Raw genomic sequence first — 24,370 nt, 5'->3', positions numbered from 1 at the left:
CCCATCTATCTGCTGCCCTTGTCCTTCTAGACGTTAGAGACTCTGGGTTTGGAAGTGGTGTCGAAAGAGCCTTGGTGACTTGTTGCAGTGCATCCTATAGATGGTTCACTGCTGCTACTGTTAGCGGTGGAGAGAATTAATGTTGAAGGTGGTGGATGGGGTGTCAATCAAGCAAGCTGCTTTGTCCTGGATGGCATTGAGCTTAAGTGTTGTTGGAGCTGCACTCTAGACTGGTGGAGTATTACTGCACACTCATGCCTGGTGGCCAGTCTTAGGGGATTCAGGTGTGCAAGTTACTTGCCACAGGATTCCTAGCCTCAGACCTGCTCTTGTAGCCACTGTATTTTTGGCTAGTCCAGTTTCTGGTCAATGGTAACCTCCAGGATATTGATAGTGGGGGATTCAGGTATGGTAATACCATTGAACATCAAGGGATGGTTAGATTCCCTTGCTGGAGATGGTCATTGCCTGACACCTGGTGTGAATGTTACTTGCCACTTGTCAGCTCAAGCCTGGATAATTGCCCAAATATTGCTGCATTTGGACATGGGTTGCTTCATTATGAGAAGTTGTGAATGGTGCTGAACATGAATATCCCCACTTGACCTTATGGAGGGAAGGTCATTGATGAAGCAGCTGAAGATGGTTGGGCTGAGGACACTATCCTGAGAAACTCCTGCAGTGATGTCCTGGGGCTGAGATGATTGACCTCAACAAGTACAACCATCTTCCTTTGTGCTAGGTATGACTCCAACCAGTGGAGAATTTTCCAATTCCCATTGTGTTTGACAGAGTATCACTCATCAGCTGAGAAGTGGGGGTGGGGTGGATGACATGGTAATCAGAAGATTTTCTTACTGATGTTTGACCAAAATCTATGAGACTTCATGGGTTGTAGAGTTGGTGTTCAGAACATGAGGGAAAGTCCCTCCTGGCTTAACACCACTTTGAAATATTCTTATCTTAAAAAGCCACTTTAACCTTTGAATGTTTAACAAGTTTGATACACTAAATATTACTATCCTTCTGGGAAAGAGTGATCCTACATACTCAATGGATTATATAGAATGATAAAAGTCCAAGTGCCCAGTTTTGGGTGGTGGGGGGGGGGGGGTGAGGAGAACAGTGAAACTTTCCAAGGGAAAATAGAACAAGTTCCCATCCCCACTGGAAAATATATTTTCCATTTAGCTGGAGTTCACAATGGAGTCCTGAAGTCACCTCAGTGGCATTAAATAGACCTATGAACAGGATCAGGTAGAGATACATTAACCACCCCAGATGGCAATGGTCTAGCTTTCCAAGTCATTGATCAGTCCAGGAGGTGATAATTCTCAAACTAATTCATAGGTCTAAAACATCTCAGATTCAAGTCCATGATGAAATTCGTGGAAAGCTTAAGTACTTTGCAACGAATCCAGTTGGTTAGTTGTGGTTCTTACCCGTGTGGAATGGATTTCAGGTGGTGTTGACATGTCTCCAAACAGCTGCATCTGATCAATGTCCTGTTCGAGAGAAACTTTTTAAACAAGGCCAATAAAAAGATCATTTTCCCCTCTGAAGGGATGACAGAGATTAGAGCTAGCTTCAAAAGCTGGCTAGAAATGCAGTTCTAAAATAAACACTACTCAGCCCAGACAATGTTCAAGGTCCACCCCTTGCAATAGTACTTTTGTCATGTCTTGACCCCATGGGCCTTTCCTCTTAAACCTTTTAGTCAAAAATATTGTGGGTCCAAGTCCCATATCAGAGACAGGATCACAAATCCAGGCTCCCACTTGGGGTGCTGCATTTTCAGAGGTGCTGTCACTTCAGGGGTTTCACCACCACCTCCCCCAGGAACATGTTAGCTGCCTCTTAATTGCCAGTTGCCAAAAAGAGTATAGCACCATCCATCTCTCCTCACCATGTAGTTGCAAGCTACACCAATTAGAGTAACAATTTCAAACCACCACCCCACCCACCCCAGAAATCTATATTTAGGAACCACATTGCAATTAACAAACTAAGTCTATTGAGTCCAATGCTAACCATCCCAAAATACTCCACTTACATTTTTAACTTGAGATACCTGGTCATCAAAATTCAGCAATGGGCTACCATTCTGAGGAGTAAAATAAGGAAAACAAAGAATTAGGTACAATTTTTCACACACATTAGCTAAGAAAATTCAGGAACAAACATCTCCCACAAGAGAAATTGGCTTAAGAATCAAATTTTCAAAGTGTGGAATTAATGATTTGAAGGTACCAAGATAGATCATGGACCTCCTCTCCAGTAATTGGTAGTGAAGTCTTCCAATGAGAGCACAATGTTGGGAGAGGTGGGTACAAGAGAATGAGCTGGATGGGCTGAATGGTTCTCATCCTTGTTATCTCATCATTCAGACTCTGGAATCATTTCTGGATTCACATCCCAAAATGTCAGCAGAGCATCAGGGAGGCTGTGCGTAAAACTAACTCTAGGCTTCTATTGTAGAAGAGGAGCCAAAACCTCCAACTCTGGAAGAAAGTTTACAATAAAAATCATTCACCAGGTAGCAGTATTGGATAGTGATCTCACCTCAGTAGGTTTGCCATCATCCTGTAAAAGGCAAAAAAAAAAAGTTTAATAGTGGGACTGCAGTAAAGCCCCTTTTAAAAAAAAAAGGTTAATTTATCTTGTACATCCTCAACTTTTAATTAAGTGATCTAATCAAGGGGCTTAAATGTTTGGGGTACATTTCTCTGGTAGGAAAACAGGACAATCTAGATTGTCAAAGAAATCAGGAAGCACTTTCTCCATTGGAAAGTTAAGATAGGTAGGCAAGATTAAAGATTTGTTCAGTACAAGAGGATGGTGGCAGGCAGGTACCATCTGTTGTGAACCAACAGAAGGGCAGAACAGGGTCAAAAAGCAAAGTGGATTACTATAATTAAAAGCTACAGGATGTTCTAATCATTTCAGCAAAGTAATTCCAGACAGAGGAAATAGCTGAAGACAGATTTGTCTCCTCTTGAAGGCTGCATTAAAGATTAATCCCCTATCAAGTCATTTCCCCAATTTGCCTTCAGACCAGGAATCATAAAGGGTCAAAAGACAAGCTGGATTCCTGAAGAGACCTAAACTACACCTCAATGTAATCTGTTCCAAATTATTTGGATGAATTGAAAGTTCAGTGTTTGAAAAGGTTTAGTAACCTTCCTGAAAATATAATTCCAAAATAGGACTAACAAGGAGCTGTTTCAGGAACCTCAATTCATAAGTAGGTGATCCAAAGTGGATCAATGCCTGACTGTATAGGCAGGATTAGATTGCCATGGCACCAACAGGTTATTTGGTGCACCTCTTGCCACTACCTCTTCTTGCCACTACCTCTTCTCACCCTACCCCCATTTCCCCTTCTCTTGGGCAACAATTCTCCATGCAAGTTCCAGTGATTTACATTATTTGATGGTCTTAAGGATGTTCAGGACTGCCCACCAATTGTTTCCTCACCTTCGACTGATCCTCTGCTTCCTCCTTTTTCTTCAAGTTGTAGATCAATTGGAAAAGATCCTTCAGATCCACAACCAGTGCCTCAGCCTGAAAACAGGATAAATACACATGGGATAAGCTACAACCCATAGTAGGATAGATGGAGAATCTTCAAAAGTGAAGAGGACCCAATGCCAATCTCATTTGGGGATCCAGGGATGTTTAAATATATTAAATGCAAGTTGAGTGCCAGTTAGCTGAGGTGCAGGGGCACAACCCCCATATGGTTGTGGGGTTGATGGAGGCTTGCCTCACCTTGCTCCACATGCAGTTCAAGGAGCACATGTAACCAATTCTCTAATGGAGATGCCCATTGTCTTGTGGGCTATAGCCAATTACATTCTCTCCACCATCCTTAGGATGGGAATGGGCAAAGCTGGCATTTATTGCCCATTCTTAGTGGACCTGAGAAATCCAACTCTTGCTGAGCCATTAGAGGGCAGTCACAGTCCAGAGTCAACTGTATTGATCAGACTGGGAGTTCATTTCTTCCTTGGAAAGGTGTTTGACTAGAATTAGGCATTACTGATATCAGCTTCTATTACATTTAGTTTAAAATAAAAGACCAGAAATCACATTCTCTGGATTACTAGCCCAGCAAACATGTCATTACTCCTGCTACATGCAAGCTGATGAAGTAAATAACCATGTTTTCATTTACTCAATATGTTCAGTGTATTCCAGGATAGTACCAGGTACTACTTGCCTCCATTTTACAGGAGGCCACTAGTAAAGGATCCTGCCGGGGTGAGGCAAAGGCAGGATGGTCTTATTATGCAGATAGGAGTCTAGAAAGCTCAATTTGATACAGAAACCATAAGATAGGAGAATCTAACAAGCTGGGCCCTAATGCTGCTTAGGTGAAGACTGCCACTAACCAAGCAGGAGTTGTGTGTTCTGCGATGGGTGACAACTAAAACAGGACTATCCACAGCTGCTGCTGAACCAGGGGCAGTGTGGTTTCAGGTGCCTTACCATTCCCCCTCTGGACTGCATTACTCTACCTGCTGGGCAGTCTTGATGGCAAAGAACTGATGCTGGCCTTCTGCACCACAAACATAACCAAAGGCACGGTTATCTGTGACATCTCTAGCAATGAAGGAGATCCTGTTGACTGTATGCTCATATTCAATCACCTGAAAAATAAAACGAGGTTTTGAAGGACCAGTCCTTGATGCATTCAACAGAGCAAAAGGAGAGTTGCTCTTTGAGCACTGGACAGACATGGGCTGAATGGTCTCCCGCACTAACAATTCTGATTGTGTGACTTATTCCTATTGTTGAAGCAAATCAAATTCCTATGTGGTATAACAAGATTGGCTAGCTTCAACTTGTATTTCAAGCCCCATTAGGCATAACCTAGGCCAACACTAAGCTACATGCACTAAATTGACAAAGCCTCCTGTTTGGGAATATAAAAAGACTCTATGTCACTAGACATTTCTCATGTTTGTTTATAGGATCTTATGTATAAATTCACCTGCATAAATGTCACCCTCAAAACTATTGACTGAAGGACTTACATTCCAAGGATGAGGGATGGAACTCATGTTCATCTGAAAGTGAAAGGGAATGAAGGAGAAAGTTTATATCGCAAAGCAACTGGCTATTCACTTCATGGGAGGGAGGAGGATTTGATACGAGCTCTTGCTGTGACAGTGAAATGTGAGCAACAAAGCAGCTCAAATCCACCTTAACCTGGTATTTCCAGTGGCTGGGGAACCAACTTAGCTTAAAATGAAAGCCTCCCAGTCTCTGCATCTTTTCATCAACCCTATCCTGTCCAAGGTGGACAAAATGGAAATTCAGGACACATTCAACATTGGTTCCAGCGAGATACTCACTCCAGTCTTCTCATCAATGAGCTTGATTCCCGAGAGAGAGATGGTGACCCAAATTCTCTGCTTGTGTTGTCCTTGTGCACGGGCAGCTATTGCTATGCCCTAGAGAGGTTACAAGAGCAATCCAGTTAAACAAATAACATGCAGAATACACAATCCAGGCAGATACTCTAGTACAATACCAAAATACTAGACTGTCAGACATGCTGCCTTTTAAAAGGCTGTTTTAGGGACGGTCTGCTCTCAAGTGGGTACAGTGTGCAAAAAGTTATTGGTGAAGCAGCATTTTGGAAAGCTGCATCGAGGTGGCTTATGCTGAATGCTATTAAGAATCCCACAACCATGGGGTGCAGATGTGTAATGAACAGGTTTAAATTCCAATGTTAATTTTTGCCCCTCCCTTGGCAGTCATGTCTTCAATTGTCCAGCCTGCACCCTGAAACCCAAGGAATTCTCTCCCTAAACCTTTGATGATCCTCAATCTACTTGAGGAGCCCTGGTTACTCTTGTGGCTTGGAGCCAATTTCATCTGATCACTAGGTCACTTAATTAGTCCCAACTGCTGCTTAATCAGCTGATCATCTAGTTTGAAGCCAAGTGCTAGTACTAAGAAATAGACAGCAAGTTGCACTTCTGTTTGTGGGTGTTAGGAACAGGTTTTAGTTTTAAGTTTGAATTGTATCTGTGTCTGTGTTAAGGTCAGTAAAATGGAGTTAGTTTCATTTTTAAAAACCTCATTAGAAATGCAGGCACCTTTTTAAACAACTGCTGCAGTTGTTTAAAATGAGAAAAATTGGGGAACAGGGCTCCAGAGAGGCAGGGCCCTCCAACAGGGGCAAAAAACTAAAGAAAGAGCAGCTTTAAGTTCAGTTTGAAGCACAAAGAGAACCAAAAAAAGGTTAAGGCCAAAGGAGGAGTGAGACAGAAACAGGGGTAAGTCCCAGGACTTTAACCAAAGGACAGACAGGAACCTGGGAAAGAGGTCCTGTTAATTGAGTTAAGTGAGGGGCAGAAAGGGACTCCAAGCTTCAGATTTAAAGAGACAATGACAGCTGAAGGTCCAACTCTTTGCTATGGGCATGTGAAGCAGTGTGTACTGTTAACAGCTGAGCTGGAGAAAGTGCATGGAAGACAGCTTGAATGCATGTGGTGATCCAGGGGAAGAGGAACATTGGGAGGAGTTTGAAACCCTGGAGGTGGACCCTTGTGGGAGGTGTCTGAGTTAAAGTGCCAGTTTGGGAGGAGGTCTTGAGTGGATATTGGAAACCCTTGAGAAGGATGGAATGCAGTTGGCTCAGTGGGACAAGCGTTGGGGGTGGAGGAGAGATGGAGTTGGAGAGATCCACAGTATCTAGTCGAGATGGCATCTGTCACTTAGTTTCAGAGTGTGGTGCATCTGACCACAGGGTGCCTATTAGTACACAACTGTGGACAAGTCACAAAAGCTGTATATCTGAAAGTGTGGGTGAAGGAGTATTGTAATAGTTCAGCTTTTCTTGATGAATGTTTTGTTCTTTTAATAAAAAAGTTCAGCAGTTGACTCCAGTGATTTTGTTCAGTAGCTACTCTCCACATCTCTAAACAAACATTAGGATCTATCAAGCCAGGTTCCATTCTGGATCAGGCTTGTCCAATGAGAATCTCAGCTGGGATTGTAACACTAAAATCAATCTTTGGTCTGCCTTCTGTTGAAAATTCAGAATGAGTTAGATACTGCAATCCCCCCTGGTCTGAACAGTCACCATTTTCCAGATGCTGGTGCCTAGGAATGATGTCCCATCAACAGGAACTAAAGGCATTACCTTAAGCTTCATCATCGAATCCTGACACATTTGATCTCCCCTGGCATCTGCCACATCATCAATACCAATGATCTTGGCTTTGTAGCGAACTCCATCACCTTTAAACCTGGCCAATAGAGATTCTTCAGTTTTTTCTGACCCTAAAAAGACAAAGCCATTAAATCTCAGCATTCCCACATTGAACACTGACCCCCCTGGGGAGGTTAGGTAAATGCTCATCATTTGATTAGGACAACAGTCCATTCAAGCCCTCAAATCATACAAATTGAAGTGAATATCTTGACTCCAAAGCTTGATCATCTACAAGGTACATGGCAGAATACACTCCACTTGCCTGGATGAGTGCAGCTCCCCACATTAAGCTTGACACCATCCAGGGCAAAGTAACTGCTTAATCGGCATTCCATCCACCTTAAAACATTGACTCCACTGACAGTGGTGTAACATCTGCAAGATGCACAGGAGCAGCAACTCAAAAGCTTCTTAAACAGCACCTTCCAAGCCCATGACCTCTACAACCTAGAAGGACAAGGGCAGATGCATGGGAACACCACCTCCTGCAAGTTCCTCTTGAGCATTTTTTCTCTCCTGAAGTTCCCTTCCCAGCCTACATCACATGCACAGCGTCAGTTCAAGGCAAGTGACTCACCACCTCTGGGGCATTTAGGGATGGGCAACAAGTGATGGCCTAGCCAGTGACACCAACAACCCGTGAAAAATAAAATTTTAGCAACCAAGTGTTCTTCTACATGTCATCCTGTTGCAAGCCTTGTGAAAGTTTCTCAAAGTCAACTGCCTACTGACTGAAACTTTGACATTAAGCAGTGCAAGAGCGGTTTTAAAGGCAGCACAGGATTGTTTATGCCTGCTGCAAAATGGGGTTACCCATTAGGGGCTTTAATTCCACTTTCTCCATTAGAGAATCTAATGGATCCAGTTGGATATTTAGTTCCAAAACATTTGAAACAACCAGGTTGCATAGTTCCCAAAACCTGGAATTTGCTATGGACATTTCTGGCCCCAAATTACTGACTGAACCAGCAAAATTGTGATTTACTACCACCAGACAGAACAAGTTACGATCTTCTAAAGGTTATGTACAAAAGAACCAGTGATTACACATCGCAACACAAGGTGTAAGAGGTCAAGCAGACTTCCATTAGTTAGTACCTAAACAGCTGGTAAACCAGCAGCAACCAGTCAGACTGGCAACAACTGCAGTCTTATTCTTCCCTCAAACCTTGGGAAGTATTTGGGAGATGACATGCAATTCAAATCCTGTATCGTAAGCACACTGTGCAGCTCAGTGAAACAAGTGCCCTAGATATTAGAAATAACTGCAGTTCTTTCACCATCCACTGGATGGCCATGACCTCCACATCAATGCGTTAGATTTGCTAGCACAGCCTGTTGCCAGTTGATCAAAGCTTTTGTTTGTAATTTTAATATTCTAGAGCTGACTTAGTATCTAAAATTAACCATTTGGAAAAGTATTTGTTCCCCCTTTAGCTCAGTATTTACCACTTCATGAACTAACTAGAAATGATCTGTTGCCTGGTCCTATCCAAGGAAAAGATGTGAAAGGAAAAGATGTGAAATTATTCACTCCACTAATCGATCCCAGAGAAATGGGTCTAAGAAACCAATAGCTTTTGATGTCAGATTTCAGGAAAGTCCCAGGTTGATGCAGACATTCATAAAAGGTTCTATATCAGGAGGCTGTCCTGCTCACCCCTACCAAAGGGCACATCAATCAATCACAATCTCCTTTCCCTACAGAAAGATGGAAATTCTTAGAAACTAGGAGCAGGAGTAGGCCATTCGGCCCTTCGAGCCTGCTCCACCATTCATGATCATGACTGATTGTTCAACTCAATAGTCTGCTCCTGCTTTCTCCCCATACCCTTTGATCCCTTCTGCCCCCAAGAGCTATATCTAACTCCTTGAAAACATACAATGTTTTGGCCTCTGTGGCAGTAAATTCAGGACCATTCAATTCCTTTCACCAGCTGGGACACTTCAAAACACAACCTGTTGCATTAAAACGCCTTCAAGTTGCATCCAATCCTTTTGTCAATAAACCTCAAGTCTGTGTCCTGTTTCCAGTGACCAGGGCAGTAACCAGTCTCGTTACAACTTTCCGCTTAAAAAAACATCCAGTCTCTTCACCGAACTGAACTCCTTTGCTTTTGTAGTCTGGTAATAAAGAGTGATATGGTTCAATTTGTCCTGCCATTCAAATCCTGGGAGTTACAGCATGGGCCATTTGGCCTATTATGTCTGTTCCAGCTTCAGGAAACCATTCCTCACCTCTCCTAGCCCTGTGCATTCCTCCTTTTCAAATCCCTCAATTGAATCTGCCTCCACCACACAGGCAGCACATACCAGATCCTAACCAGTCTCCCCTCATGCTGCCATTGCTTCTTTTGCCAATTACCTTTAACTCTGCTCTTATTCTGGATCAGAACAGGAAAAGCAGCCCAACCATGGCTAACAGAAGAAATTAAGGATAGTATTAGATCCAAAAAGGAGTCATATAAAAGTTGCTAGAAAAAGTAGCAAGCCTGAGGATTGGGAGCAGTTTAGAGTTCAGCAAAGGAGGACCAAGAGATTGATTAAGAGGGGAACTAGAGTACAAGTGTAAATTGCAAGGAATGTAAAAGCTTCAATAAGTAAAAGGTTAGCAAAGACAAAACAGGAGCATTTATAATAGAGGGGAAGTGGCAGGGCAATTAAACTACTTTAATTGAGCGTAATGATTGTAAGTTAAACCATTTTACTGACATGGGGATCATTGGCCGATAGAGTCACATTTTCCCCAATTGCAGGCAATCTGGGAGGCAGAGCCTCTTAGCCTTGGGTCTGAAGTTAAAAAAATTCAGTTTCTTAAGAAACCCTGTCCTGCACTAAATTTACTACAACTGGCAATGAGCATAAAAAGCACTGATGTAGCAGCTCACCTTTCACCGAGTATTCCGATATTTTACAAAAATAGCATACTCACCAGCAATGCCTCACTTTGGTAGAAGAACTGACCCATACAACTCATCCAATCGAGAACTGGAGTCAATACATTGAGTGATTAGGTTTCTACTTCATAGCTAACAATGACAGCAGAGAAACAGAAGGCAATTCTAAGTGTCTATGGGAGCAAAACCTATGATGTAAGCTGTCAAGCTACAGATCCAACTGTGCCAAATTCCAGATCCTTCACTGAGCTAGTTGACCTTGTGAAAAGGACATTCAGCCTAAACCCTCTGATCGTGCAAAGATTCAAGTTTAATTCTAAGGCCCCCAGTGAATTGATTGCAACATAACTTTGCAAAGTTAGAACAGTTAATGGAGCATGGATTTTGGATAATCTCAACAAAAGTTGTTTAAGTTTTTTGTTTGCAGTATAAACGATGAAGCCATTCAGCACCATTTGCTTGCAGAAGTTGATTAACTTAGAGCATCTTGGAGATAGCATTAGCAATGGAGTGCACTGAGGGGGGGAACTCAGCCTCTGCAGAGCATACAGCATGATGCCATTCTGCAGCTAGGATGGGAACCTGCTGCCAGGTGAAGGCCAGGGAGGCTACAGTGAGACAGGACCTATTGCCAGAAGCAGCTCACCAGTAACCCAGAAGTTAGTGTTACTGTTGAAGGGGAAATCATGCACCCGAAGTCTGCAGAACACCACTACTGCCACAAAAAAAAATAATTTGTAATAGTGCAGAAATTGTCCAAGGCAGCCATTCAGACAGCAAGTCAAGTTAAATGAAGTGCACAATATAGAAGAGCCAGAAGTTAACTGAGGCTGATGTTTATTCCCTACACAATCTGAAGGCCAAGAAAACTGAGCCAGATCACTTACTCTTCAAATAAAGTGGAAAGCTTCTGCTCATGGGAGGTGGACAGGAACATTGACCAGTGGTGGCGGAACATCTAAATACTTCAGAAGGTACCCAGCCAGAGTTGGGAGAAAACTCAGTTAAAACTATATTCACCTGTATGGTTTGTGTGTAAGGCATCACCTCTACCTGTATCAGACAGCTTAGCTGCCAATAATTGTTGTAACAAGGACCTAGCCTTCTGGGTGGTGGTTGGTTGAAAAAAAATCAAACTAAAATTGGTCAAATTTCAGGCCAGGACACAATCCTGGAGTTGACAAGGGAAATGTGATGGCATCCTTTGGAATGGGATAGAAACACAAGAACCAAAAAAAAAAAAAGGACCTTCACAGGAAGCAAGGATCCCTCAGGTCAGAATTGGTTCCACAGGGGGGGAAAAAAAAAATCAAGAGGAGAGGCTAAATGAATGCAGGGCCACTGAACCAACTGAAGAGACAGTTGGAAGAGGAAAAACAACAATGTTCAATATTCCAAGAGGAAGCCAAAAAAAGGTCAGAAGAATTGAAGAGTCAGTTGATTGAAATGAGGGGCATTAGAAGGAAGTCATGGAACTTTCCAAGATGCACTTGGGTAACTCAACCCCTGATTTGAACTAAGACAAGGCTTGAGAAAATTTGGCTGACTGAAATCAAAACGAAATAAGACAAAACCCTGTGGCAAACCCGAGACTAATTGGATACGTATCCTGAACACTACAGCCAAGAAAGGATAGCAAAAAGCTCATTTGGGGTGAAGAGGTTCCATCAATATTTACAGTTGACCCAGATCAATCCACGGTTTGTTTAGTGAAGGTAAGGCAATCCCACCAATTGAATTCTAGCAGAAGCCAAGGTGGGCTTTAATTTTGTAGGCATGAGTGCATTTTTATGCACCGTCTGGGTGTGCATATAGCAAATGCAGACACCTTCAGTTGTTTCCCTTTGCCCAAAGGAGTTACACATGTTCCAGTACCTCAAGAAAAAAAGAGGTAGTACTTGTATTAAATTTCCTGGACACCTCATGAGTCTGCATGAGACAGAAGGAATTGGATGAATTACAATCCAATTTTAGGCAGAGTCTGAACAAGTGTTACAGGGATGGTCAATACACCAATTCCTGAATTGAAACCATTCTTTGTACAAAGATCTGAACCAAGTTGTCAAGATGGTATCTTATTTATGGGGAGTAAGAGTTATCCCTGTCCCAGGAAGAGAACATAAGTTCATAGTGCACATCCTGGTATTTCAAAGGCATAGATGGTGATGTAGAAAAAAAAATGGTGAAATTGTCTCCAGTGCCAGGAACAGAATAAGATGCTTATTTCAGCCCCACTGCATCTGTGGGGCTGTCTTGATTGACCCTGGGTTAGACTACATATAGACTATGAAGGGTCATGAAGACTCGAAACGTTAACTGATTTCTTCTCCACCGATGCTGCCAGACCTGCTGAGTTTTTCCAGGTAATTCTGTTTTTGTTTTGGATTTCCAGCATCCGCAGTAGCTTTTAGCTTTTTGTTTTTACATATAGACTATGTTGGCCCATTTCTAGGTACCATGTTTCTGGTGATCAGCAACAGATCCCAAATGGATGGTTTGCAGCAAGATCACCCACTTTGTCTGCAGCCATTAAAAAAACTGCCAGAATGTGTTCATGGTTACTGAAGTTAGTGTCAGATAATGTTGTGGTTTTCACTAAATCTGGAATTCCAAAGATTTGTGAACCCAAAATGCGGTTAAGCGTGTCAGAATAGCACTGTACCATCCTTCTACTGGCTGGAAAGGAGTAGTGCAAGCCTTAAAAAAAAAGAGGGACATGAAGAAACATGAATTTCAAGATTCCTGCTCAGGTATCACAACTCAACCACAGGTTTAACCCCTTCAGAATTGTTGATAGAAGCACCGACTTCATATGAGAGTCTAGTATTCCCTAACTTAGAGGAAAGTGAAGAAACCACAGGAGTCAGAAAGCAAATTATGTTCACAGTAAAAGGTAGAGTTTACTGTAGGAGACATTCCAGCTGCAAAATTTTGTACAAAAACTGATGGGTTCTTGGTACGATCATCTGAAACAGTACCATCATATCAAGTGGAAAACAGGGTTGTTAGGAAACATGTGGATCATCTCAAGTCAAGAAACCCTCCAACAACCAGTTAATCCACCTGAAATCAAAGTTGAAACTTTGACCCCAAGGTGCCAGATTGACAGTGTCTATTATTTACTGAAGTTAATTCTGGACTGCCATTGCCTAGGGAGCATGGCAGAGCAGACTCGATGGGCCGAATGGCCTAATTTCTGCTCCTATGTCTTATGGGGATGTCCCTGAAGCTGCAGTTCCTGTGCAAGTCAGTCTAATGGAAGAACCTCCTGTTGTAGAGCTGTGTTGCTCCAACTGAATCCAGGAACCTCCTCAAAGACTGAAGTATTAATAGCATTAACTGTATTTAAAATGGGTTCAGGTGTTTTGCAAGAGGGTAAAGCTAAAGTAAAGAGGAATGTAAAAACAAAGGAATGCAAGGATTGTAAGCTAAACCATTTTAGTTATGGGGATCATGACTGTGTAGACCAATTTGCCCCAAGCATGGGGAATCTTGAAGGGTGAAGCTTTTAAGCCTTGGCTTTGGAACAAGCATATAGCCAAGTCTGTCAATAAAGTTCACTTTCTTACAAGAAACTCTGTCCTGCGCTCCAAGTTTACTACACAACTTCCCAGAAATACTAGCAAACCAAGGGTTTAGTGAGAAGGATGAATTTTAGTATTAAAAAAACAATTTCTCCTGTGCTATTAATGGGACTGAAAGCAGATAAATCCCCAGGGCCTGGATCTACATTGCAGGGCAATAGAGGTGGCCATGGTAACCAACACATCCACTATTTCCATCATCTTCCAGAATTCTGTAGACTTGAACAGTCCTGGCAGATTAGAGGGTGGCAAATATTAGTGCTATTTTAAAAGGAGGGGGGAGAAAACAAGAGTTACAGACTGATTAGCTGAACATTAGAAGGGAAAAAGTCTATTATAATGGAGGTGATAACTAGGCACTTAGAAAATAAACAGGATTAGACAAAGTCAAATGGATTTAAGGAAAATGTTCAACAAAATCTACTGGAGTTAAGATGTAACTAGCAGAATAGATAAGGGAGAACCAGTGGATGTGGCGTATTTGGATTTTCAGAAAGCATTTGATAAAGTCCCACATAAGGGGTTAGTGTGTAAAATTAAAGCACATGGGATTGGGGATAATATATTGGCATGGATTGAGAATTGGTTGACAGACTGGAAACAGTAGGAATAATGGGTCATTTTCAGAGTGGCAGGTGCTGACTAGTGGGGTACCGCAGGGATCAGTGCTTGGGCCCCAACTTCTCTAAGTATCAATGATTTGGATGAGGGAGCCAAATGTAATATTTCCAAGTTGGATGACATGAAACTTGGTGGGAATGAGTGATGGAGGATGTTAGAGGCTTAAAAAGGTGATTTAGACAAGGTGATTGAGACAAGTTGAATGGGAAAATACATGGCAGATCTGCAAAGTGTGAAGTTATCCTGTTCAGTAGGAAAAACAGAATGGCAGAGTATTATTTAAATGGTGATCGATTGGGAAATGTTGATGTACAAGAGTGACCTGGATGTCCTTGTACACCAATCACTGAAAGCAAGCATGCAGGTGCAGCAAGCAGTTGGAAAATGGTATGTTGGCCTTCATTGCGAGAGGGCTTGAACTATAGAAGGAAGGGTGTCTTACTGCAGCTGTACAGGGCCTTGGTGAGACCACACCTGGAGTATTGTGTGCAGTTTTGGTCTCCTTACTTAAGGATATACTTGCCAGAGAAGGAATGCAGTGAAGGCTCACCAGACTGATTCACCAGCAGGATAGTCATTGAAGAGAGGTTGGGCTGAGGTCTGTATTCACTGGCATTTAAAAGAATGAGGGGGGCAGGGAGATCTCATTGAAAAATTGACAGGGCTGGACAGACTGGATGTAGGGATGCTGCTTGCTGGTTGCTCTGGCTGGAGGGTCTGGAACAAGGGGTCAGTCTCAGGATAGACCATTTAGGACAGATGAGAAACCTCTTGAGGGCAGTGAACCTGTGGAATGCTCTACCACAGAAGGCTGTGGAGGCCAAGTCACTGAATATGTTTAATGAGGAAATAAGGTTTCTGGACTCTAGAGACAAGGGATATGGGGAGTGGAGTACAGCAATGAGAAGGAGGATCAGCCATGATCATATTGAATGGCAGAGCAGGTGCAAAGGGCTGAATGACCTACTTGCACTATTTTCTATCCTTCCATCAATACAATAGAGTTTCTCATATTTACTGTCTAAACACCTCATGGTTTTGAATATCTTCAAATCCCCCTGAACTTTGAAGAGTCCCAACTTTAATCTATCCACAACTGATTCCAGGCAGGAAAACTTCATTCTCATGAATCTTTTCTGCATGCTCTAATGTCTTCACATCCTTCCTAAAGTGTGCTTCCCAGAACTGAATGCTGAATACAGTGTAGTGATGACACTTGTTTGTGATGCAGAGATCCAGGCTCATGTTCTGGAGACACTGGTTCAAGTCCTACCATGACAGGTGGTGGAATCTGAATTCAGTAAATCAAACTGGAATTGAAAGCTAGTCTCAGCAATGGTGACCATGCAGTCATCGTTACAAAAACCAAGTTCATCATGTTGTTTAGGGAGGGGAAACTGCTACTTTAATTAGCAAGCTACAAGCCTTGCCAGTAATGCTCACATCCCATAAGAATTAAGAGACCTCCAGTTGAAGCCAAACTCTGTAAAGTTCAGCCTCCTTGCTTTTTAAAAAAAAACTATCCCAGGTCTGTTCCCACATCCCTTTGTAGCTTTTATGGTCATATACACTTTACAGATATGCCATGAAGCAGGTAGTTAACACTGGAGCAGAGACCTGGGAAGGATAGCTTCCAACTTGAGGATTCTAAAAAATATTTAGCACAGGAGGTAACAACTCAGCCCATTGCTATCCCATTTAGTCCCAGAAACATTAGTTGAAGGCAAAACTAGCCTGGGATCAAGGCTCCACAGCAGTGCCAGAGGGGATTGCAGGTGCTGTTAGTATTATTAGACCAACACTCACTGATTCAACTTAGAAACAAGGCTGTTGGCTGAAGTGATCAATCAGTGGTCTGGAGTCAAATATTATAGATGATTTAGAATGACTCATTTACTGTGCTATTGATTGAGGATATAGGGGTCACTGGCTGTGCCAGTATTGTTATTCCCCATCCAATTTCCCTCAAGGTGGTGAGCCACCCAGTGCTGTTCAGGAGGGAGTTCCAGGATATTGACTTAGCAACAGAGAAGGAATGGTGATAAACTTCAAAGTTGGGATGGTGAGTGGCTTGGAGGGGAACTTCAGGTGGAAGTTTCTGCTGCCCTTGTCCTTCTAGATGGTAGTCATGGGTTGGGAAGGTGCTTTTAAAAAGGAGCCTTTGAGTTCCTGCAGGGCCTCTTGTAGATGGTACACACTCTGCAACTGTGTGGCAGTGGTGGAGGGAGTGAATGTTTGTGGAAGGGGTGCCAAGCAGGCTGCTTTGTTCTGGATGGTGTTGAGCTCATGTTGGAGCTGCACTCACCCAGGTAAGTGGAGGGTATTCCATCACTCCTGACTTGTGCCTTGTAGATAGTGGACAGGCTTTGGGGAAATCAGGAGTTACTCATTGCAGGATCCCTAGTCAGAGCTGCTCTTGTAGCCAGTTTTTATGGCTGGTCCAGTTTAGATTCTGGTCAATGGTAACCCCCAGGATGTGGGGATTTATTTGGGGAGATTGTTGTATTCTCATCAGTCCTAGCCTGAATGTTGTCCAGGTCTTGCTACATACGGACACAGTATCTGAAGAGTTTGCAGATGGTGATCAGCAAACATCCCCACGTCCGACCTTAAATTATGGACAGAAGGTCATTGATGTAATGAGGTCAGGAACTAAGTGACACTGGAAGAGCCTAAACTGAGTGCCAGGTTGCAAGTTATTGTGGAGCAGGTGCCACTCGATAGCACTGTCGACAACACCTTCCATCACTTCACTGATGACGAAGTGGATTGATGGGGTGGGCATGGTAATTACCAGGCTGGATTTGTCCTGCCCTTCAGATTAAATGGATTGCTACCTTTAGCTTGGCAAGTACTGCAGGTGGAAAAATTTAGTATCAGGAGAGTTAAGTTGAGACTTGTCTACAGTTTAGGTAGGGGAAGACACCAGTGTCCTTTTATATGATGGACTCCTGGGTGTTTTCCCTTGCACAAGTGTAAACACATTTAGTGTCAAGTGAGGAGAATGTGCTGCTACTGGAGCGGTTGAAACATCTAAAGCAGCTTGATCCATGAGGATGGAGGCAGCAAAGGCTGCGAGAGATTGAGTGCAAAACCTAAACTGCAATAGGGCAGCTGAATGGTCAGATGATGCATTTGGGCAGAAGGGATAGGGAGGGGCAATAGACTTAGATGGCCCAATTTTAAGTGTGTAGGAACAGAGTTCGCCAGATCTTTGAAGGCAGCATAGCTAGAGTATGGAGTCCTGTTCTGGTCAACACTTTAGGATAGGAGGATCCTCAAGAGGCTACAGAGGAGGCTCCACCAGGAAGGTTCAGGGATTGGGGTGGATTCTAACTACAAAAGGTTGGAGAAGCTGGGGTTGTTCTTTGATGTACAAGATAAACTGAGATAAGCCAGACAAGGAAATCTCCCATTGGCTGATGGGCCAAGGGCTAGGTGACAGGTGCAGGGGAAAATTAAAAGAAATCACATTAAGTGGTAGTGATCTACACATGAGTTACAGAAATTGGATGGGCAATTGCATTAGATAAACTGAAGGGCAGGGAAATGAGAAAAAAGGGAATGAAATTCTCCATGGACTCAAATGGGCCAAATAGTTTCTTGTGCTATGATTGACTAGTTAGCCCAAATGGCTTGTGCTATCAATTTCAGTGGAAAAGCCTAGCCCATTTCTTACCTCGCTTTTTGTCCTTCTTCGATGCCTTTGTAGGTGAAGTCTCCGAATGGCTGGGACTGTTGATCTCAACAGGTTCTGACATGGTTGCCATCTTGACTCAAATCCCAAAGTCACTGAGTTCCTTCACCCTCAATGTGGTCTACAGTTGGTAGAGTCAATCAAGACATGTCAATCCAACCTGTGGGAAGATGATCAGGTTATATAGCCAGGAATCAAACTACTTGAAATTAGCTAGGATTTAGCCCAAGTCAGGAGATTATGGTTTCAAACCTAGAAAATTAGGCCAACCATCCAGCACTAGGCTGAAGGATTTCTGTATTGTTAGGCATGCCATCTTCTCAAAGCAAGGCCTTGCCCATCTATTCAGGTAAATAAGATAATGGGTGTTCTGTAGCCCAGCTAACATTATCCAAGATGTCTAGTCACCTCAAGTTGGTTGAGCAACAAGTGCTACATAAATTTGATCAAGATGCTTCACAGGAACATTATAAAACAAATGACAATCATGAACATACAAATTAGGAGTGGACCATTCAGCCCTTCAAGTCTGCTGTGCCATCTGGCTGATCTGATCATGACCTCAACTCCTTCCCTTCCACTCCCAATGCCTTTCAAATTCCTTGTCTTATCAAGAGATTTCTCTGCATTCAACAACCCTGCTTCTACCACTGGGTAGTAGGAGTTCTCCCAGACTCATGACCCTGTTGGGAGACCCCTTATTCTTGAACTAGAGTTCCTTCTGGTTTCCCCTGCTAGAGGGGACATCCTTTCAGCATCCACTGTCAAGCCACCCTCAGGATCTTATGTCTCAACAAGATCACCTAATTCTAAACTTCTGGATAGAGGCCCAGCCTTTCCTCAAGATACTAATTCCTTGGATGAGGGGGCAGATAATCGAGAGTTAGGTTTAAGTGACTTGGAGTCAAGTGAGGCAAGGGTCAGAGACGTAGGGAGAAATTCCAGGACTTGGAGCCAATGCATCTGAAGGCACCAATGATTGGGAATGCATAAGAAGCCAGAATTAGCATGCTGTATCAGAGGATTGTACAACTGGAAGAGATTAGAGCTAGAGGGATTTAAAAATGAGGATGTTTTTAAAATCACCACATTGCTCAAGTCAGGAGTCAGGTGAACAGTGATGATGGGGAAATGGGACTTGAGATAGACAAAAAGAGGTGCGCAAGTGATGAGCATTCTGATACAAAGAAATGTAAGACCCTGGCTAATTGCAATTTAAATTCAGACCATCAGGCCATAAGACTATTTGGCACCAGTTGGAAAAAGTGAAACATTTTTCAATTTCATCAACATGTTAATTGGCTTTGTGCCCTGAGATTTCTAGTTAGGTGCATGAATGCATCTGGCAGAGGTCCTTCTGTTCCATGTCAAAATGCCTAGCAATAGCAGTATTTAAAAGGGCATTGCGTTCAGACTTGTTTACAGACAAGCTACGAGGGAGGTCACGAATCAAAGTCCAACACTGATGCTTAGTTGGAGAAATTTTTTAAGGCTTCCTGGGGGTGGGGGGGGCTGTGTGTGTGTGTGGAGAAACTGAAAAGCAGTAGACTTGCTTGTATAAGCAGCTTCAAAAACACTTGTCAGTGCATCACTGGCAGAGTTAACCAGCCTGCTCTCCTACAAGTGCACAAGCTAGTGTTTCATAGAATTCCTGCTCAAATTAATGTGTTTACCAAGCCAATAGTCGAGGGCACCAGTGGGTATTGGAAACAGCTTTCAAACTTCTGCCATTTAAAATCATGGCTGACCCAAACCTGAACTCCAATAGCCAACTCCTTGCCTAGCCAAAAGAGATCACCACAAGGGTAGAAAGTTAAAACTGCAGCTACTGGTTTGCAAGGCACAGCAGCCTATTTATAGGCAAAATTGCCAGAAGGTTTATATAGGACAAGGGACATTTATCACAAGTGTGATAATGTGGACCTCCCTACCAGATAGGGAGGTAGGCCTGCTTCATCAGTAGTGATTGAGGCATTACACATTTAATTAACTTTCCATTTCTAGCAGATGTAATCAAAAACTTAGGCTGGTAGATAGATATATGAGTCACCAGGAAGACATTTCACAGGAAATGGAGCAAAAGCCTCCCTTACTGCATTAAAAGCTTCCACCCAATCCCACCTAGAAGTCAAGTTCTGCTGCCATTGCCGGAGCTCATCATAATGATATATAATCCACAAATGAGCCCCAATCTCTAGCTTTTCCTTCCAACCCAGTGCCCATCTTCCATGGCTAGAGATTTGTGCCAACTGACCAGCCATTAGTTGTAGCCCATCCAGACATTTGGAACAAGTTAACATCCTGCTGTTCCCAATCTCTTGGCATGGAATAGTGCAGAACTGAGGAAAATGCCCCACAGCTTCACGAATTGGCAAAGACCCACATTTTGTTTAAACTTCCAAGTTGGTTTGCAAAGCAATCTTGCTGTTCATGTCAATAGCTGATATAGGAATGAATTTTTAAAAAAAGTCCATGGCTTGAGTCCTTGTTTGAATATTTCAACAAAACTTCACTGGGTCAAGATCCTTGACACCTCTTGGGCTGCAGCAGTTTCATGACGGCTCATAATTACCTTCAAGGGCAATTAGGGATGAGCAATAAATGTTGGCCTTGCTAACAATGCTGATCCAGAGAGTGAAAAGTTTTGCAATTTACAGGTTAAACTACAACTTTGGTTCAGGAAACAAAATTCCCTGATCAAAGTGCCTCAGGAGCTCCTAACTACAGTCCAGCTCAGGTTAGTCCGAGTGAAAATGCAAGTCCCAACTCAATCAGAACAATGAGCCAAGACACAAACTCAATATTGGCACCGAACTGTTCAGTTCTCTCAGACTATAAATCTGGAGGATTCCGCTAAGGTCATGACCAGCAATCCCTCCACAGGGAGGTAGCCTGGCCACTGGGATCTGACGCACTAAAGGGCTGGTGGGTAAAGAAATAAAACCACATTTTAAAAGTCACTCAAAACATACCCTCACCTGAATTTGCCCTAGAGCCCTTACTGGTAGTGTTCCTGCTTCTGCTATCCAGCAATGTGTTACAGACTAGGATAACAGGCAGAGTGGTGGTTCGGGCTGTGTTCAAAGGTTAAACCATTGAATAGCTTCAAAAGATTAGCTCCTAAAGTGAAAAACATTAACTCAGGGCATCCATTAGTCAAGAGTAGAGATTATGAGATGCTGCACGAAAAAAGTGCACAGGCAGCAGCAGGAGATAAGACAGCCAGTGTTGGGAAGTGTTGAAAGGTAACATGTGGCAGGGGAAGAAAAATTGAGATAATTGGTTGCACCCATAAAAAAGTGTATAGCTAGCTCCTGTCACTTTGTCCCCTGGCAATAAGCAGGAGTGGAGAGAAAATGAACATTACTCAGCCTCAGTTACATCCCCTTTAAACAAATGCAAGTGAGCGATAGGAGATGAAACAGGATGTCACTGGCATTCCGAAGTCATGTTAACTGGTTTCTCTCCACAGATGCTGCCAGATTTTCAGCATTTGTAGTATTTTGCTTTTGGGAAATTAATTCAAATTCACACTAGACTGGAACCAGTCATCCAAGGAAGATGCTGCCAATATTAGTTAACGAGATAGTGGAGGTATAACGAGTCACCAGGACCAGAAAGGGTGCATCTGAAGAAAGCAAAGATTGGAAATTGGCCATGATCCCACAATTCAGACAGTGCCAGAGTTTTGGAAAATTGCAAGTGCTATACCAAGGATAAACCCAGGACTACAGACCAGTTTAACCATTAGTGGGAAAGCTAGCCTGGGACAAAGTGGATCAAACAAAGCAGGATAGAGTGGGGCTATGTCAGGTGTTCAAGAATTGCAGCAAGACATGGACATTTCTATGACATCCATATACCTTAATCATTAAGCCAAGAGTCACATGTGTGCTCAGAGACTTTAATCTTCTGTCAGAATCAGTGCTCTGGTCAAATCTAAAGAACAGTTCTTAACAGACAAGGAGGGTCAAGTCCACTGCAACTTAGTCACCCCATTAACAGCAAATGGTTGTACATTAACTGGAAACAGACTAAGTGAACAGAGCAGAATCCACTTTCCAGAAATAAAACGATGTAGTGTCAAAGTATTTGCAGCTAGCCTCCCTCCCCAACATTCTCCCATTGACAACCATTCTAGTGTGGATAAGAACTACAGTTAGGTTCACAAGATCAGTGCTACCTAGTTAGCATAAAAGGGCATTGATTTATATAGAATTTCAGTATCCAGAGTGATCTATGCCACATTGAATACAAGGGAAAAAATTCATTCCTGATTGAAAGTATTAGCAAATGAGCTCAGCTGATGTTTCCAGCTCAAGTCACAATAGCTTGTACTGGGGAAAGCCAGGGAATTGAACTCTTTGGCCCAGCATCTGTGGGGATTTTCTGGGGTCGATAATTGGGATAGAATGATGAACTCAATTCAGCTGAACAGGGAGAGCTACCAGCAAAACCAGAGGGGAAATCATGCTGGATGAAAAGTGGGTTGATTTTTTGAAGTGACTATAGTGGTCAACAGGGGAGTGTCCATTGATATTTTGGACATTCATAAGGCATTTGGTAATGTCTCAATGGATTGTTACAACCCATTGAATTGGAGGGAAATTGACCAGGTGACAGTAGGGATGGTGGGTAGGTACTGTACTCTAATTGGCTGAAAAGTGTGACTGGTTAAGGGTTTGGATTGAGACCTCAACTATTCACCGTCAAGGGGTAGACATTTAGGTGGTTAGAGGGGATTTTATTAAAGTTCAAGATAAACCAGCCAGTTAGAGAGTTGATGAATTGGGGATGGAAAAAATTCAAACCAGGCCAAGTGTGTAAATTATAAACACTACACAACTTAAGACTGGAACTCAAATGGGTAAATCAAAACACTTGGATAATGGGAAACGGAGCAGGGTGACAAATCAGCCATGACATCATTTGAATGGCGGAGCTGGCTCAAAGGGCTCCTGGTTGAGGCAGTCTTGTCTATCTGTTTGAGAAAGTGTGGACCTGAGAACAGGTGGAGGATGTCTTTTATTTCTGCTCAAACATGGTAGCCATATCACTTAGCGCAAATTGAGCCAGTGCAGACTGAAGCAGCCAAACTCAGATGCAGTCTCTTTGCATCATATCACCAATTCGTCCTTGGTGCCCAGACCAATATTTATCCCTCAATATCTCCATTCCACCTTGGGTGTGGAAAATAGATAACTTGCAGTAACCCCTTCACTGCCTGTGAAGTTGCCCTGATGTCACAAACCACCTTCCGTTTAGTGACTGGAGGTGGCAATTAGTTAAAGCATCTTTCTACACATTCCAGCAATGCTTTTGTATTACTCTAACTTGAGATATTAAAAGCAAACTGATACCTATACCTGAATTCAAGCCACGGACCACTGCATCCTTCTGATCCAGGAGGTTACTGCAGGGCTGCTGATAGTTAAAACAGTAGCCTGCTGATGCCCACAATGGTCATACTATCCTAAAGACAATCTAAAGTCAAATTCAGGACAATGGGAAGCTAGAAGTGAAACATCTTGGAGATGGTACACTGAGCACCTCCCAAGCAACTTCCAGCCTCCTAGAGAAGGGCAATGGGTGCTACCAGATCTGCCTCATCTTTTTAAAGGCAGCTAGAGGTGGACAACTGAAAAGCAAAAATACTCCAGGTAGTGGAAAGTATAGTTAAAAATTCAGCAAGACTGGCAGCATGTGGAGAGAGAAACAGTTTTGACTGAGGAAGTCATGTTTGACCATTTCTGCACAGCTGCTGCCAGATTTGATGGGACAAGTTGGCCTTTCCAGTCACACTACATGAGAATTTTTCTGGAGTTCAATGGTAAAGGGGTGAGAAGTCTATTCCAGAGGCTGTTTGTTCTATTTTGTAGAACTGGTAACTGCTCTAATGAACATTTTTAAACACGAACTATTAGGGGTTTACCCAAGAACGTTGTTTCAGCAAGTCAGAACAGCTCTATAATGGACTGGGTTATGGTCAAATTGAATGACTGATGTCTAGGAGCACACAAACCAGGACAAACAAGACCAATATGATCCTACTTCTAGCACCTTCACCCCAGGGCCATTAGGAATGGACAATACAGACTATTGCCAGCAATACCCACAAAGTGTGAAATTAAAAATCACTGCAAGTTGACATTTCATACACAAGGGTCACATTCTTAGCCTTATGCACAAGTTTTGTTGAAAGCCCCCTTGCCAAATTGGTGCAATCCCATAAACTGACATGCCACATGGAAGTGGTAATGTTCTACCTATAACCACATCAAACCAAATGTCAAGAATTGAGCTCAAAAGCCACCTGTTCTTCAGTGAAGGGGTTAATCTT

At 42.8% G+C, this 24,370-nt stretch overlaps 1 protein-coding gene across 5 annotated transcripts in view; it reads right to left on the bottom strand.

Annotated features, from left to right (window-relative positions):
- dab2 (DAB adaptor protein 2) overlaps nt 1-24,370 on the bottom strand; it is a 55,650-nt gene that overhangs the window by 11,068 nt on the left and 20,212 nt on the right. For all 5 annotated transcript variants that reach the window (XM_078560324.1, XM_078560342.1, XM_078560315.1 and 2 more), the window contains exons 2-9: nt 18,013-18,190; nt 7,160-7,299; nt 5,361-5,459; nt 4,521-4,652; nt 3,478-3,564; nt 2,563-2,583; nt 2,054-2,104; nt 1,443-1,505 (exon numbers count right to left, since the gene is read on the bottom strand). In XM_078560324.1, the coding sequence (XP_078416450.1) occupies nt 1,443-1,505; nt 2,054-2,104; nt 2,563-2,583; nt 3,478-3,564; nt 4,521-4,652; nt 5,361-5,459; nt 7,160-7,299; nt 18,013-18,103 (684 nt within the window). In that variant the 5' untranslated portion in view covers nt 18,104-18,190. The remainder of the gene's footprint in view (nt 1-1,442; nt 1,506-2,053; nt 2,105-2,562; nt 2,584-3,477; nt 3,565-4,520; nt 4,653-5,360; nt 5,460-7,159; nt 7,300-18,012; nt 18,191-24,370) is intronic.

The sequence above is a fragment of the Cetorhinus maximus genome, chromosome 2, assembly GCF_964194155.1.
Source record: "Cetorhinus maximus chromosome 2, sCetMax3.hap1.1, whole genome shotgun sequence".
Lineage (NCBI taxonomy): Eukaryota > Metazoa > Chordata > Chondrichthyes > Lamniformes > Cetorhinidae > Cetorhinus > Cetorhinus maximus.
The sequence above is the reverse complement of the archived record's forward strand: the minus strand, read 5'-3'. Positions and strand labels throughout refer to the sequence as shown.